Genomic DNA, 12857 nt, shown 5'->3' on the forward strand with positions numbered 1-12857 from the left:
ATGATACGGGTTCAAATTGGAGATGAATTAAATTCAAACTATGTGTTAATTAACAAAACCAAATTATATTGATCATCTACCAATGAACGCATTAATTGTACAAAACATTTATTATTTTACCAAAAATTGCAATTGAATAGTGATATATAATAAATGTTACTTGGTATACGAATGACATTAAATACCAAAGACTTTAAAAGTAATTTAGACGATTTATTCAAATTAAAAAGGAAAAAGTAATTGAGACGATTAACTAATATCTCAAAAGAAAAAAAGAAGGGAAAAAAAAAAAGGGAAAAATATATATTATTTTGTATATTCTATTATGTTGATTTTTAATTAAGTATGACGAAATTACAAGCTAAGCTTACAAGTATAGTCCAGTCCAGTGATACTGTACACACTTCTCCATATGTGAAATTTCAGTTCAAAAATGACTTTAATAATTAAAAAAAAATGAAAAAATAAATTATACAAACTTCTATTCCACTTTCAAGCTTTTTGTATGCACCCTTCTTTTAAAAAAAAAAAAATTACATATACCTCTCTGTTTGTGGTTTTAATTTTCTTTAAGTAGTCTCATTCACTCATATCTAAAGTTTTAGTTCAAAAATGACTTTAATAACTAAAAAAATTGAAAAGGTGAAGTTTACAAACTCCTACTCCACTTTCAAGCTTTTTAAAGGCAACCTTCTTTTTTTAAAAAGAAAAAAAAAATTACATATACTCTCTTTGTAGTTTTAATTTTCTTTCAAGTAGTCTCATTCACTCAATTTGTCAGAAAATAAAATATAAATATAAAGATATAGCCCACTTTCTTAGTCAAACTTTAAAATATAATGCACATGATTGAATTTTTTAAATCAAGATTTGAAACTTAAGACCTCAAAGTGTATTTTTAACAGTACAACCACTGGGCTCAGCATATTCTCAATTTATGCTATTTTTATGAAAAATATTATTTTTAAAATCTATTTGAAAAATATTATTTTAATATTTTTAGAAAAAGACTAATAATTTATTAATGATAGATCAATCAATAATGCTCTAAAATCATGAAAGATAAATTCAATAAAATAATGCAAGTCATGTGATATCAAAAATTTGATTAACAAAATTGATCAATTTAGAATAACGATATAGACAAAATTAAAATTAAAAAATTAAAAAAAAAAAGTTTTAGTTTTCTCCTCCAATTTCCCGCCAACCTAGGACTATTATTATTATTATTAGTATTATTGTTATTATTATTATTTTGGTATTATAAGGTTTAGACCCACTTTCATTAATCCAGTGCATGTCTTTGTTCGGGGAGTTCACTCCTCCAATGCATCCAAAACCCATTTCCCTGATCAAGTTCACGCTATTTTCTTTCCTATTAATGCCGTACATTTCATTTGGAACGCTTTCTTTGCATCATGATGAATTTGGCTTTCGTTATGTTCATTTTCTCCAAACAAGCTGCAAGTTTTCGCATAAATTTAACAAAATAGCAAAAACTAGAAAGAATCAAGAAAAAGAAAGACAAATGATCAGTAAACCCATTAAACCACAATTGTTGCTGGAAATCAATTTTAGTTACCTTACCCCCACTTCGCCAACCATGTGTTTTTAATTTTACTGTTCATTTGTAATAATTAAAAAAAAAAAAATTATCCTGTTTTGTATTTTGCCTTGATTGATACAATTCAGTTAAAACCTTGAATAAATTTCATAGGAATATGTAATCTCCATTATGGAAAAAGGTTAGATAACCGTTTAGCAAATTTGAGATTCTTTTGCGTGGTCTTCAAGATATGAACTGCAAATATCTCCCTTCTTGTAAGTGTTGATGCTCTAGTTCTGATTTTGAGTGGACTTAATATCTCTGTTCTACTTTAGCCCCAAAAAAAAAAAACAACAAAATGAACTCTTGGATAGTTGGCCAGTGTACTTCTTGGTATTTTTTCCCCCTTATGGTAATTCTATGTTTTTTTTTTTTTTTTTAAAAAAGATGGAGGTAATACCTTTTATACTTTAATTTCTGTGTTTTAGGGTAAAGTTTTGGGATCGATATTGATTTGTATTACACAAGTCCTCAAGACGTTTGCAATCTAGCTATGTTAGCTAAACTTGTACACATGATTAGTTTAAATCCATCTGGAGTTTTGGTGTTGATGTTTGTTTTGAGACTGTTGTGGGGATGATGGCTCCTAAGTGATCTGAAATTTTATTGCACCAAAAAGTAAAAAAACTAAAAAATAAAATTTACATTTATCATGTTTGAGATATTTGAATTATCTTTCCATTTTTCTCATGATTACAGATTTGATTTTTCTCCTTCAGTGAGAGAGCTGTATATACATGGATCATTTTACTGTTCCACAGCCTATTTCTAAAGCACAGAAGATTCACAAAGCACAGGATGTTGGTGAATGCCTGGACATAATCAGCAACTTACCTAATTGTATTCTAGATTCCATTGAGCAACTTACCTGATTGTATTCTAGATCACATTCTATCCTTCCTTTCTTCTAAAGATGTTCTAAGAACTAGTGTGCTATCAAAAAGATGTGAAAAGATGTGAATAGATGTGGACCTCCATCTCCAACAGTAAACTTGACGATGGGTTAGGTTCTATTGGAAACAACCAGAATCTGGACTTCAGGCACTTCTTGAATTAAGTGCAAAAAGCAGTACTCTTCCAAGATGATTCAGACATAAAAGGATTCCGCCTTATGCTTAATGTGCCTGTTAGTGTTTTCCATTTTTATTTAGGGGTTGTTTTAGTGTCGCGTAATGTTGAAGAGCTTGATGTTTCCTTACCTCCAAAGCAACATGTTATTTTTCCCCATTGCCTTTTTGTGTCCCAGTCACTGACTACATTAAACTTAGAAATAGTCGGTATTCTGAAAGTTCCCAATGTAATATGCTTCTCAAGCCTCAAGACCTTAAATCTTTCACTAGTTACCTTTCCTAATGACCAGTCCACAAGAAGACCTTTTTCTGGTTGTACAGTCCTCCAATAATTGAGCTTCAACTAATTGTAGTTGGGAGGTTAGAAATAGTACCACTATTTTCTCTCCCACATTGAAGAGTTTGTCTATCTACTATGATCCCTTTCCTTCAGATGATATACTTGATCGTGTGGTCAGCATAGATGCATCCAACCTTGTGTCTCTATATATACTTCTCATCTGACAATTCAGTTTTCCCTATGCAACCTATCTTCAGTGTTTAGTGCACACATTGATGTTGCTAATCTGGGATGTACAGAACAAGCTGCTCATTGAGCAATCAAGCCTCTTGCTGGAGTTCAACATGCCAGAAATCTTACACTTTCTGATTATACTCTTTATGTGTGTTAGCTTCCCTTATTATTATTTTTTTCTTCTTATTTTTTAAAATTCTTAGACAATGTTAAAGGAATAATGTCTTCTTTTATTTTTTCCCCCTATTTTTTGTTGCCAAGGCTATCTAAAATTTATAAATTTGACTCATTTGGAGGTCATGGATCGCGATTGTGACTACTCTATTGCAAAATTTCCGATTGAATTTCTTCAGAGAACACCTAACCTAGAATCTATTGACATTTCAGAGGTGGGTCTTTCATTGTTTAATATGACATGTTATTTGCATGGTGCTGTAATTTCAGATCATTGATTTAAAATGATTCTGTTTTCATGGGATGGGTTTGTCAGTGGTCATGCATAGGGTCTCAAACTTGGGCCATATTTGATGTCAAATGCATCCCTGCAATGTTTCAAGTCTTGTCTTAAGAAATTTAGCGTCTCAGATTTAAAAGGGAACGCAGCCGAAATGCATTTACTGAACTGTTTGTTAGAAAATGTTACTGTCTTGGAGAAAATGATTTTCTGGTCGGAGGATTTATCAGCAGATTTGGAGAAGCTGGAGGAGGAGATAAGAATCAGTTTCAGCGACTTCCCAGAGGCACATCGAGTTGTACACCTAGTCTTCATCAACTTTGACATTTCGTAGAGCTTCAAAGTTCTAAATCATGCATGGATATTGTAGTTGGTGTGTTTATCCAAGTATTTGACTTTTGAAATATCCATTTCTTTGTAAACTCAAAATGGTTATGGCTTGTTGCAACATTTCCAAATATTTCCTTCTAGAAAAACTTGACTTGTATCAAAGTTTATGACTCATTTAGATCATTATTTGGAGATGGCTAAAATGGGAGATTATAACTGGCATCTTCGGTTATGATTTTCCTATATATTCATCTCCTATATTTGTGGTTAACACCTTAAGATGACGGAAAAGGCAGGATTCTGAAATTCAGAAGGAAGAAAATTGATATGGCAGGATTTGTGTATTTTGATGAATGTTATGGACCTTATGGTCTTAAAGTAGATTACAAACAATGAAACCTCTTACAAGGTGCCCATGTATGTGTGTTATATATGTCGGAGTTAGTTAAATAGAAATTAGAATAAAGGGGTTTCTTTGAAGATGATCGATCTTGTAGAACAGTCTGCTGGAACAATTTATTCCTGCAAAACTGCTCATATGTAATATAGAGTATTTGATATATGTAAATGTACATATAAATTTGGCCGACATTTTTTTTTTTTTTTTGGGTAATATAAATTTACACAAAATTGCTCATCTTATGGAACATCCGGTTCCGTGTAATTCCAATAAAGTAATTCATGAGTTACATGCAATTGGAGATAGGCTTTCGTAATATCTTTTCCACCATAGCAGTACTACGTAGAATATTTAAGCCTTAATTAATTCGGCATGGTACTCATTATGTTTTTTTTTTTTTTTGGCGAATGGTACTCATTGTAATTGTTTTTTTTCTTTTTTCTTCTTTTTTTGGCTGAAAGAATACTCATTGTAATTTGTTTGAAGAAGAATATTGGTTGGTATTATATATAATAATGATATGCCTTTCTTTTGTCTACAAATTTATAGTATAACTTAACTATTGATTGTGGTATTATAGTGAAAAGAAATCATTCAGCTTTTATATCTGTAGGTTTAAAAATTAAAATTCAAATATCGATAAAATAAATTATTATCTTCGATAATACTATATCATATGGTAAAAGGTTAGAATGTAATATCTATAATACTACTAAAAGATATTTTTATTCGGAGGAAAAAAAAAACATTTATAGATGACTTGACAGCCAACGAAATCTACCGTGATTATAATAAACAATACTAAGCCACCTCTTATTAAGGGGAAAAAAAAAAAATTCTACATCACATCTGCTATGAAGTACTACAAAGAAATGGAAATTCTTAAAATAAGATAAAACTTATTTAATTAATACCTGCTACCACTGTCATCCTTCTTATTATTTATTTTTCTTTACAATAACATATACTTTTTTTTATATATTTATGAATTGCGAAATTTATATACGGAGAGTTTTGCTATAGTGAAATTCTGATGAGCTTCATTGTCATTTATTCTAAAAAATAACATATTTTTTTTCTTTTATTTCTCTTTTTTATTTTCTTTATTTTGCTATAATATTTATTTTTATCTTCCATTTCACATGAAAATCAACATTCAATATGAAAAAAAATACTAATCAACCCATAATATACATATATATATATATGAATGCAAAATATTACGAATTATCCAATTGATTATTTTTGTATTTGGTGGTTACTAATCATTTAGCTCCTCGCGCTACACTCTTTAATAATTAACTGTCAATTTTAGCGAAAAATTACTTGTTAATTTTATTTTTTATTTTTATAAATTTAGGAGGAGGATTGTGACGGTAAACCAAATCAAGGGTCACTAATGGTCTAGGTGATCCCACAATTACTTTTCACTTCACTTCAACATAGGAAAATAAAATAAAATAATAATAATATTGAAGACACAAAATGAGAAAGATTTCTCCCAAAATAGTTAGTAATTGATTAATTTAACTCTAGTTACTTATCTAACCGAATAAAAAAATAAAAGCAAAGGGCAGGAATTTGTTATTATCCCTCAATTATTTTACACGCATAAAATATTGTATTTTAACATATTAGTTTATGTTTTATTTTTTGTTTTTTCCCTCTAATCAATTTAAACTTAATTAATTATTTTACTTTTTCCCCCTCTTATGTATTTCTTGGCTGCCTTTTCGTCATCTATGCATATATCTTTCTCAAAATCATAATTTTTAATTGATGAATGATATTCCATGATCGTGATTGGCATTCATATAAAACAAAAAACGTTGATTGAAGCAAGATCTAATCAAAGCCATCAGTAGGCACATTGGAACCGTCCACTTCCTTCTAATTTTTTTTTGCTTAGCCACTTCCTGCTACTTTTGGTCCTCATTTTCATAATAACTACAAGATCCAGTATATCATGACCCCTTGACTAATGTTATATTAATTATAATTAACTAATTAGCTCAAAATAGGATGAACAAATTAACATATTTTGGTTCTAATGAAACCAAAACTCCATATTATCAATAATTAAATAAAGAAACAGTTCAATTTTTTTTAAAATACACATATATTACCAACAAATAGCTCGAGTTTAAGGGGTAAAAAAAATAAAAAAAAAAAAAGGCTTTCAAAGATATGTATATGGCAAATTTGGAGTTTTTTCAGTTGAAATAGCCAAAATGGAATTAAAACTACTCCCGGCTGTCCATAATTTTTTTTTTTTTTTTGATAAAGTCCATAAAACTGTTATATGCTAGTTTCTTTTTGAAGAATATTATATACAATTAATAGGGAAAAATATTAAACTTCAGTATTAATATAAATATTTGAATTTATAAAAGCTTTTACAATCTCATGTCATATCTCATATTAATTCACCCAAAAAAAACAAAAAATCAGATTATAATATTGTATCTATAATTTTGGATCAATAGTAAAATCATTAAAAAATACATCTCCAAATCTAGATTTGATGAAAATCTCTCCTCCACAATGTAATTAAAAAAAAAAAAACTCAAATTATAATATTTTAAAAAAAAATCAGATTGTAATGCCTTTATTTTTATGGGAAATGGAAACTTTTATATTTAGTTAATAAAAACTTTTGCAATCTCAAGTGATGACTCAGATTATAATATTCTCCCCAAAAAAAAAAAAAAAAACTCACTCTAATGCCTTCAGTTTTGATGGGACATGTAACCTGATATAAATTATTTAAGAGTAACGAGCAATATCATCCGTCAATAAGGTTACGAAAAACTAAACAATATTATACTACTGAGAAAAAAACAAATATTATAGTAAATATTACACTACTTACAAAGAGAATGAGAGAGAAATATATTTAAATAATAGAGATGATTACAATTGCATATTTTATGGTGCGGTTTAACATATATTGACGTCTAAACAATATGGTTTATAAAAAAATTATTATCTTTGTTCATAGCATTAACAAAATTGTTATATAATTGCATATTAAAATAATATAGACATCCATGACTTTAATTACAACTTACCTTTTTTTTATTGTCCCCATGTATTATTCCTTTCAGTTATGTCTAGTCATCTATTTATCTCATATAATTTCCATTAAAATTTATTTTATTTTATTTTTAAAAAATATGCATAACTTATTTTTCTATATTTATTGGGAAAATTATATGATTAAACTAAAACGACAAAAAAATAATAATTCATAAATATTTAATTATCTTTAATTAATAATTCATAAATATCAAAAGGTAGTATATAGTTTTTCTTTAAAAAAAAAACAAAGGTAGTATGCAGTTGACGGATATAATTAATTACCCCTAAATAATATTAATAATTTTTTATAACAAAATAATGGGACAGAATTTTAGTTATTTAAAAAGATTAAAAAAAAAGCGTAAAAATAGAAAAGTATCCGTTATTTGATATCTAAATTTTGATAAATGTAGTTATTAATAATTTTTTTTTGAAAAAAAAAAAGTAATGTTTTTTTAGAGATATTCTGAATTTTTTTAATTTTTTTTATTATTACTTTTTTGGGGGGGATTAGGGTAGTAGCCGACACACACCCACAGGTGTAAAGAGAGACAGAGAGCCTATAATCTAAAACACACTGGTAAACAAAGTAGTGAAGCATTGTACCTCTTTTGAAGGCAGTGTAGGCAAAAAAAAAAAAAAAGACTTTAACATCGTTCTGGACTGAGATTTCAGAGAAGGAAACCCATTCTCTCTCTATCTCTTCCACCAAACCCCCCATCAAGATTTTGACCTACAAATAGAAAAGAAAAGTGGGGATATACCATATACCAAACTATTTCTCTCTCTCTCATATTTATTTTACTACTTTTTTATGGTTTTAGCGCTTCTTTGATCAATCATCAAACATCTTCTGAAAAAATATTTATTTTCTTACATATATTTTTATTTTCATTGGCTTTGATGTTTCCTATATAAAAAAGTGTTTTACTTTTTATTTTTCTGCGTTGGGTCTACGTTTTTGAAGAAATTCAGGTCAAAAAAACCCCAACTTTCTGTTTCTTCAAGTGCCGTGAAGTATTGGGTTCACCTTCCTTTTTTCTCCTAAACAGACTTGTATTTGTATTTTATAAACTTTTGGGTTTTTTGTGTACTTCCACAAAAACCCAGAAAAAGGGAAAAAAAAAAAAAATTTACTTAAAAATTTTGTGGGAAAATCTAAAGCTTTTGGCAGCATGATTTGCTCAGTGAAGCAGTTTGCTACAACAGCAACAGCCAATGGGTCCGATATATTCTTTCGGCAAAAATCTCGGGCCCCAACACAGCGATCTTCGCTGTTGCCATCTCTGCCGGTGCAAAAAAACCAAGGATCGGCCATCTCGGTGAAAAAAGCTTTACATGTCTCTATGATCGACAATTTTGGGCCTCTGAAGGCTCGGAGGAACACGATCAAATGCGAAGCTTACGAGGCGGACCGATCGAAGCCGATCGAGTCCAGCATCGAGCTGCCGAAGCCCGACACTCGATCGGAGACAGCGAAGAAGGTCAAGATCGGTGTGTACTTCGCTATGTGGTGGGCTTTGAATGTGGTGTTCAATATTTACAACAAAAAAGTTCTGAATGCGTACCCTTTTCCTTGGTTGACCTCGACTCTGTCTCTCGCTTGTGGGTCTTTGATCATGTTGATCTCTTGGGCTACGAGGATCGCCGAGGCACCTAAGACTGATTTTGAGTTTTGGAAAGCTCTGTTTCCGGTAAGTGAATTTGTAGGTTTCTTTTTTCCTTTTTCTTCCTTTTTTTTTCTGTTTGGTTGCTGAGAAAAAATAAAATCTTTTTGTTTATCTTTTTCCTGGGTTGATGGGGGGTTCTTGAGAAAGTTGGAGAAAAGGATAGAAAGTGAAGTTTTTAACTTGTTATGTTTCCTTGAATATTTTCCTTTTTTTTTTTTTTTCTTTTTTTTAAGAATTCCTGAATTATGAAAATAACCACACTTTTGTTTAGTTGCAGAGATAAAAATAAAGGAAAAGAAAGAAACTAATTTGTATTAAGCTGTTTATATTGAGAAATATAGAATAATCAAATAGTTCAATTTAGTACAGGCCAAAAAAAAAAAAAAATTAGTTTAGTTCAGAAGATGCTTCTTTTATGGGGTCTCAATAGTTTCTTTTTCCTTCAGCAAATTTTAAAATGCAAAATTTTCGTTTTTTGGCCAAAGCAATGAATTACGAATTTGGTGTTTTGGGGTTTAGGATATTACTTGGTTTTTTTTTTTTTTTTTTTTGGTTGTGGGGAGGGTGTTTCATATTATAGATTGTTGATTTTCTCCTTTTACTTTCCTATAATATTTAACAGGTTGCTGTTGCACATACAATTGGGCATGTTGCAGCCACGGTCAGTATGTCCAAGGTTGCAGTGTCTTTCACTCATATAATCAAGAGTGGTGAGCCTGCTTTTAGCGTTTTGGTTTCCAGATTTCTACTGGGTGAGTCCTTCCCTGTGCCCGTGTACCTGTCACTCATTCCGATCATCGGTGGTTGCTCCCTTGCTGCCCTGACCGAGCTCAACTTCAACATGATTGGTAATTAACACTTTCTTTGTTTCTTGCATAACCAATGGAACTTATTAGCTCTTTTATTAAAATTATCATGTGAACAGAAACTCTTGATTTTATTATTGTATTAAAGTTGCGCCATATCTTAACTTCTGTAAAAGAAAACTGATTAAAGATTAATTTTTGACTTTATATTTGCATCAAAGCTCTGGAAATTTAATTTGGTTGTTCTACTCATTTTCTTCAGGTTTTATGGGTGCCATGATATCAAACTTGGCCTTCGTCTTCCGGAACATATTTTCTAAGAGGGGCATGAAAGGGAAATCTGTTAGTGGAATGAACTACTATGCATGTCTATCAATTTTGTCTCTCTTAATCCTCACACCCTTTGCAATTGCGGTTGAGGGACCACAGCTGTGGGTGGCTGGATGGGAAAAGGCCATCTCTCAAATTGGACCCCAGTTAATATGGTAATTACTTGACAATAGCTATTCTTGATATCTCTGTCCTGTTTGGCTGTATTGATACCCTCGTGTATGATATGGTTTATTGTGCTAGATCCTGAAGGAAAATGGTATATTGATCCATGATGGAATGAGCTAAATTATGTTTGCTTCAATGTCCTGCTCTAGAATTTCATTCATTTAGATTAGATAATATGTTGTATACTAATTCTAGTCTTTTATCTCAAATAACAAATATACGTATGCAGCCTATGCACCATGTTGACCAATTTCTTATGCTTGAACTGATTATATGATCTTCAGGTCTGTTGAATTTCTTGTGTTTAATAAAATTGCCATGGCTTTGATTTTGCTTAGATTAAAAATGCCAACTGATTAGGTTTTGGAAATATAGTAGAAAAATTATCAGTTAAAACTTAGGACCTTAGGTTGATATCTTATCTTAAAAGTAAAAAAAGAAGAAAACTTTATAAATTGGCAGTTTTGATGAATAAATTTCCATTGTTATGCTCATCTATCGACCAGCTTATTGAGGGAAATCTTAAAGTTCTTGTTTGCTTTTCTTTGCTCTGTCATATAAAAATTAAGTAGTCACAATCAGGTGTTAGTGTTACATAAGCATGTATGTTGTTTTTTGGTGATTTGGCTCAAATTCATGTAGGAATGCTTCAGGACATTTTGTTTTATCTACCTTTGTAAATTTTGTGGCTGTTATTTGTACAAAATAGGTGGGTAGCAGCCCAAAGTGTGTTCTATCATCTCTACAACCAGGTCTCATACATGTCGCTGGATGAGATCTCTCCTTTGACATTTAGCATCGGCAACACCATGAAACGTATATCTGTCATAGTCTCCTCCATCATCATCTTCCATACACCCGTCCAACCCGTCAATGCTCTTGGAGCTGCCATTGCAATTTTTGGAACCTTCCTGTATTCCCAGGTAAATTCATTTCCAAATTTATGATATCTGCCTGCTTGTCTTCATATATTGCTTTTTTTTTTTTTTTTGGGTAAAAGACTATTATACCCTTAGCCTATTGTAAACTTTTTTCTGTGAAAACTGCTATCACATGTATAGACAAAAGTTGTTTGTTTTCGTTCCTCACATGGTTCTTGTTTGTATGTTAAAAGCTGCCAACGTGGATAATAAAAACGCTTTCTCTTTACTTTTGGTGGATACTTTGTGTAAGTTGGTTGTCTCACCTGCACAACCTTTTACAGGCAGTGCAGTCTGAGTGGACTTGCTTATTTTTTTGACATTTACTTAATTGTTTTGGTTAAAAGTGGAAAAATATTATAGGGGACCACTCCAGGATATATGTGCTAAACCATAGTATATGACCTCCTAAACCTGAATACTGAATGGGCTAGATAAGGCGGTAGATGGAGTTAGGGTGGAATGGCTGGAACTTTTCTTCTTCTTCTTCTTCTTCTTCTTCTTCTTCTTCTTCTTCTTCTTCTTTCTCCTTGCTATTGGAGCAAGGAGGGTGAGGTAGGATACAATTTGTATTAGCTACCCATTTGGGCAACTTGATCTCTTGGTGTTAGGTGGTCATATTTTTTTGGTGGTGGTTGGACTATCAAAACCTACCTATTTTTACAAATTCATTCGGTTTCTTTCCACCGTTAATTTGTCTTGCTTAAAAGTCAAGAAAACTGGTAGGTCCCAAAGACTTGACAATGACCAAATATCTATTCGAATATGCTTTTCGGTATCTCTCTTTAGACACTCATGTGACTGCATGGAATCTGATAAAAAAAAATTTGTTATGAATTTCAGGCAAAGCAGTAAGAGAAAGCTTGGGAAGGAGGAGTTTATATTCATCATGTAACGTAAAAACGACGGAAGAGGGATTGCATCGAGAGCTTCTTTGAGCCTGAAGCAGTGGTAGAGTTTTCTTTCAGGGTCCATAATATTTACTGGGAATTTTTGGTCGGGTAAAGCCAAAAGTGTGTACTTGTAGATAACAATAATGAGCAGAACAACATTACTGTTATACGAGCAAGTAGGCAGGTTTTTTTTTTTTTTTCTGCTTTTCTTCTTTTTTTTTTTTTTTTTTGGTTGGTTGTTGAGAGTTGGTGAGAAAAATGTTTCAATAAGCCAAGGATTATGTCCCAGACAAAGAAATATTTTGGAGAAGCATAAATAAACTAATGGGTCTTAATTTATTCGCATATTTTTGTTAGATTCTTCTAGTATTCCAAGAGAATAGACCAATTGAGTTGATGGATAGGCTTTAAGCTACTCCTTTATTGTGCTTTTGTGAATAGAATTTTTAGCGTCTCTATGGTCCAATCTGGCTCTGGTGGCTAACACTTTTTCAAACTTGAATTGGTTGAAATATACATTACCCAAAAAAAAAAAAATTTGGTTGAAATTTTATTTATTGGGTTGGTGGAAATTATTATTTTCAAAATATATAGTATATTGGTTCAAATACAAGT

The 12857-nt window shown here is 31.0% G+C and overlaps 1 protein-coding gene across 1 annotated transcript; it reads left to right on the top strand.

Annotated features, from left to right (window-relative positions):
- Positions 1-8066: 8066 nt before the first annotated feature.
- LOC107432319 (glucose-6-phosphate/phosphate translocator 2, chloroplastic) lies at positions 8067-12587 on the top strand. Its single transcript, XM_060813951.1, has 5 exons — positions 8067-9149; positions 9748-9973; positions 10194-10416; positions 11139-11352; positions 12193-12587. Exons 1-5 carry the CDS (start codon positions 8631-8633, stop codon positions 12202-12204), a joined length of 1194 nt encoding a protein of 397 aa, XP_060669934.1. The 5' UTR covers positions 8067-8630; the 3' UTR covers positions 12205-12587.
- The last annotated feature ends 270 nt before the right edge of the window (positions 12588-12857 follow it).

Source organism: Ziziphus jujuba, chromosome 1 (assembly GCF_031755915.1).
Source record: "Ziziphus jujuba cultivar Dongzao chromosome 1, ASM3175591v1".
In the NCBI taxonomy this organism is placed as follows: Eukaryota; Viridiplantae; Streptophyta; class Magnoliopsida; order Rosales; family Rhamnaceae; genus Ziziphus; species Ziziphus jujuba.

Bases quoted from the DNA above. Each gene is read 5' to 3' on its own strand.
- LOC107432319 (XM_060813951.1), top strand. From the start codon at position 8,631: ATGATTTGCTCAGTGAAGCAGTTTGCTACAACAGCAACAGCCAATGGG. The intron at 9,150-9,747 runs GTAAGTGAATTT...AATATTTAACAG, and splicing joins TTTGGAAAGCTCTGTTTCCG to GTTGCTGTTGCACATACAAT. The intron at 10,417-11,138 runs GTAATTACTTGA...TGTACAAAATAG, and splicing joins ATTGGACCCCAGTTAATATG to GTGGGTAGCAGCCCAAAGTG.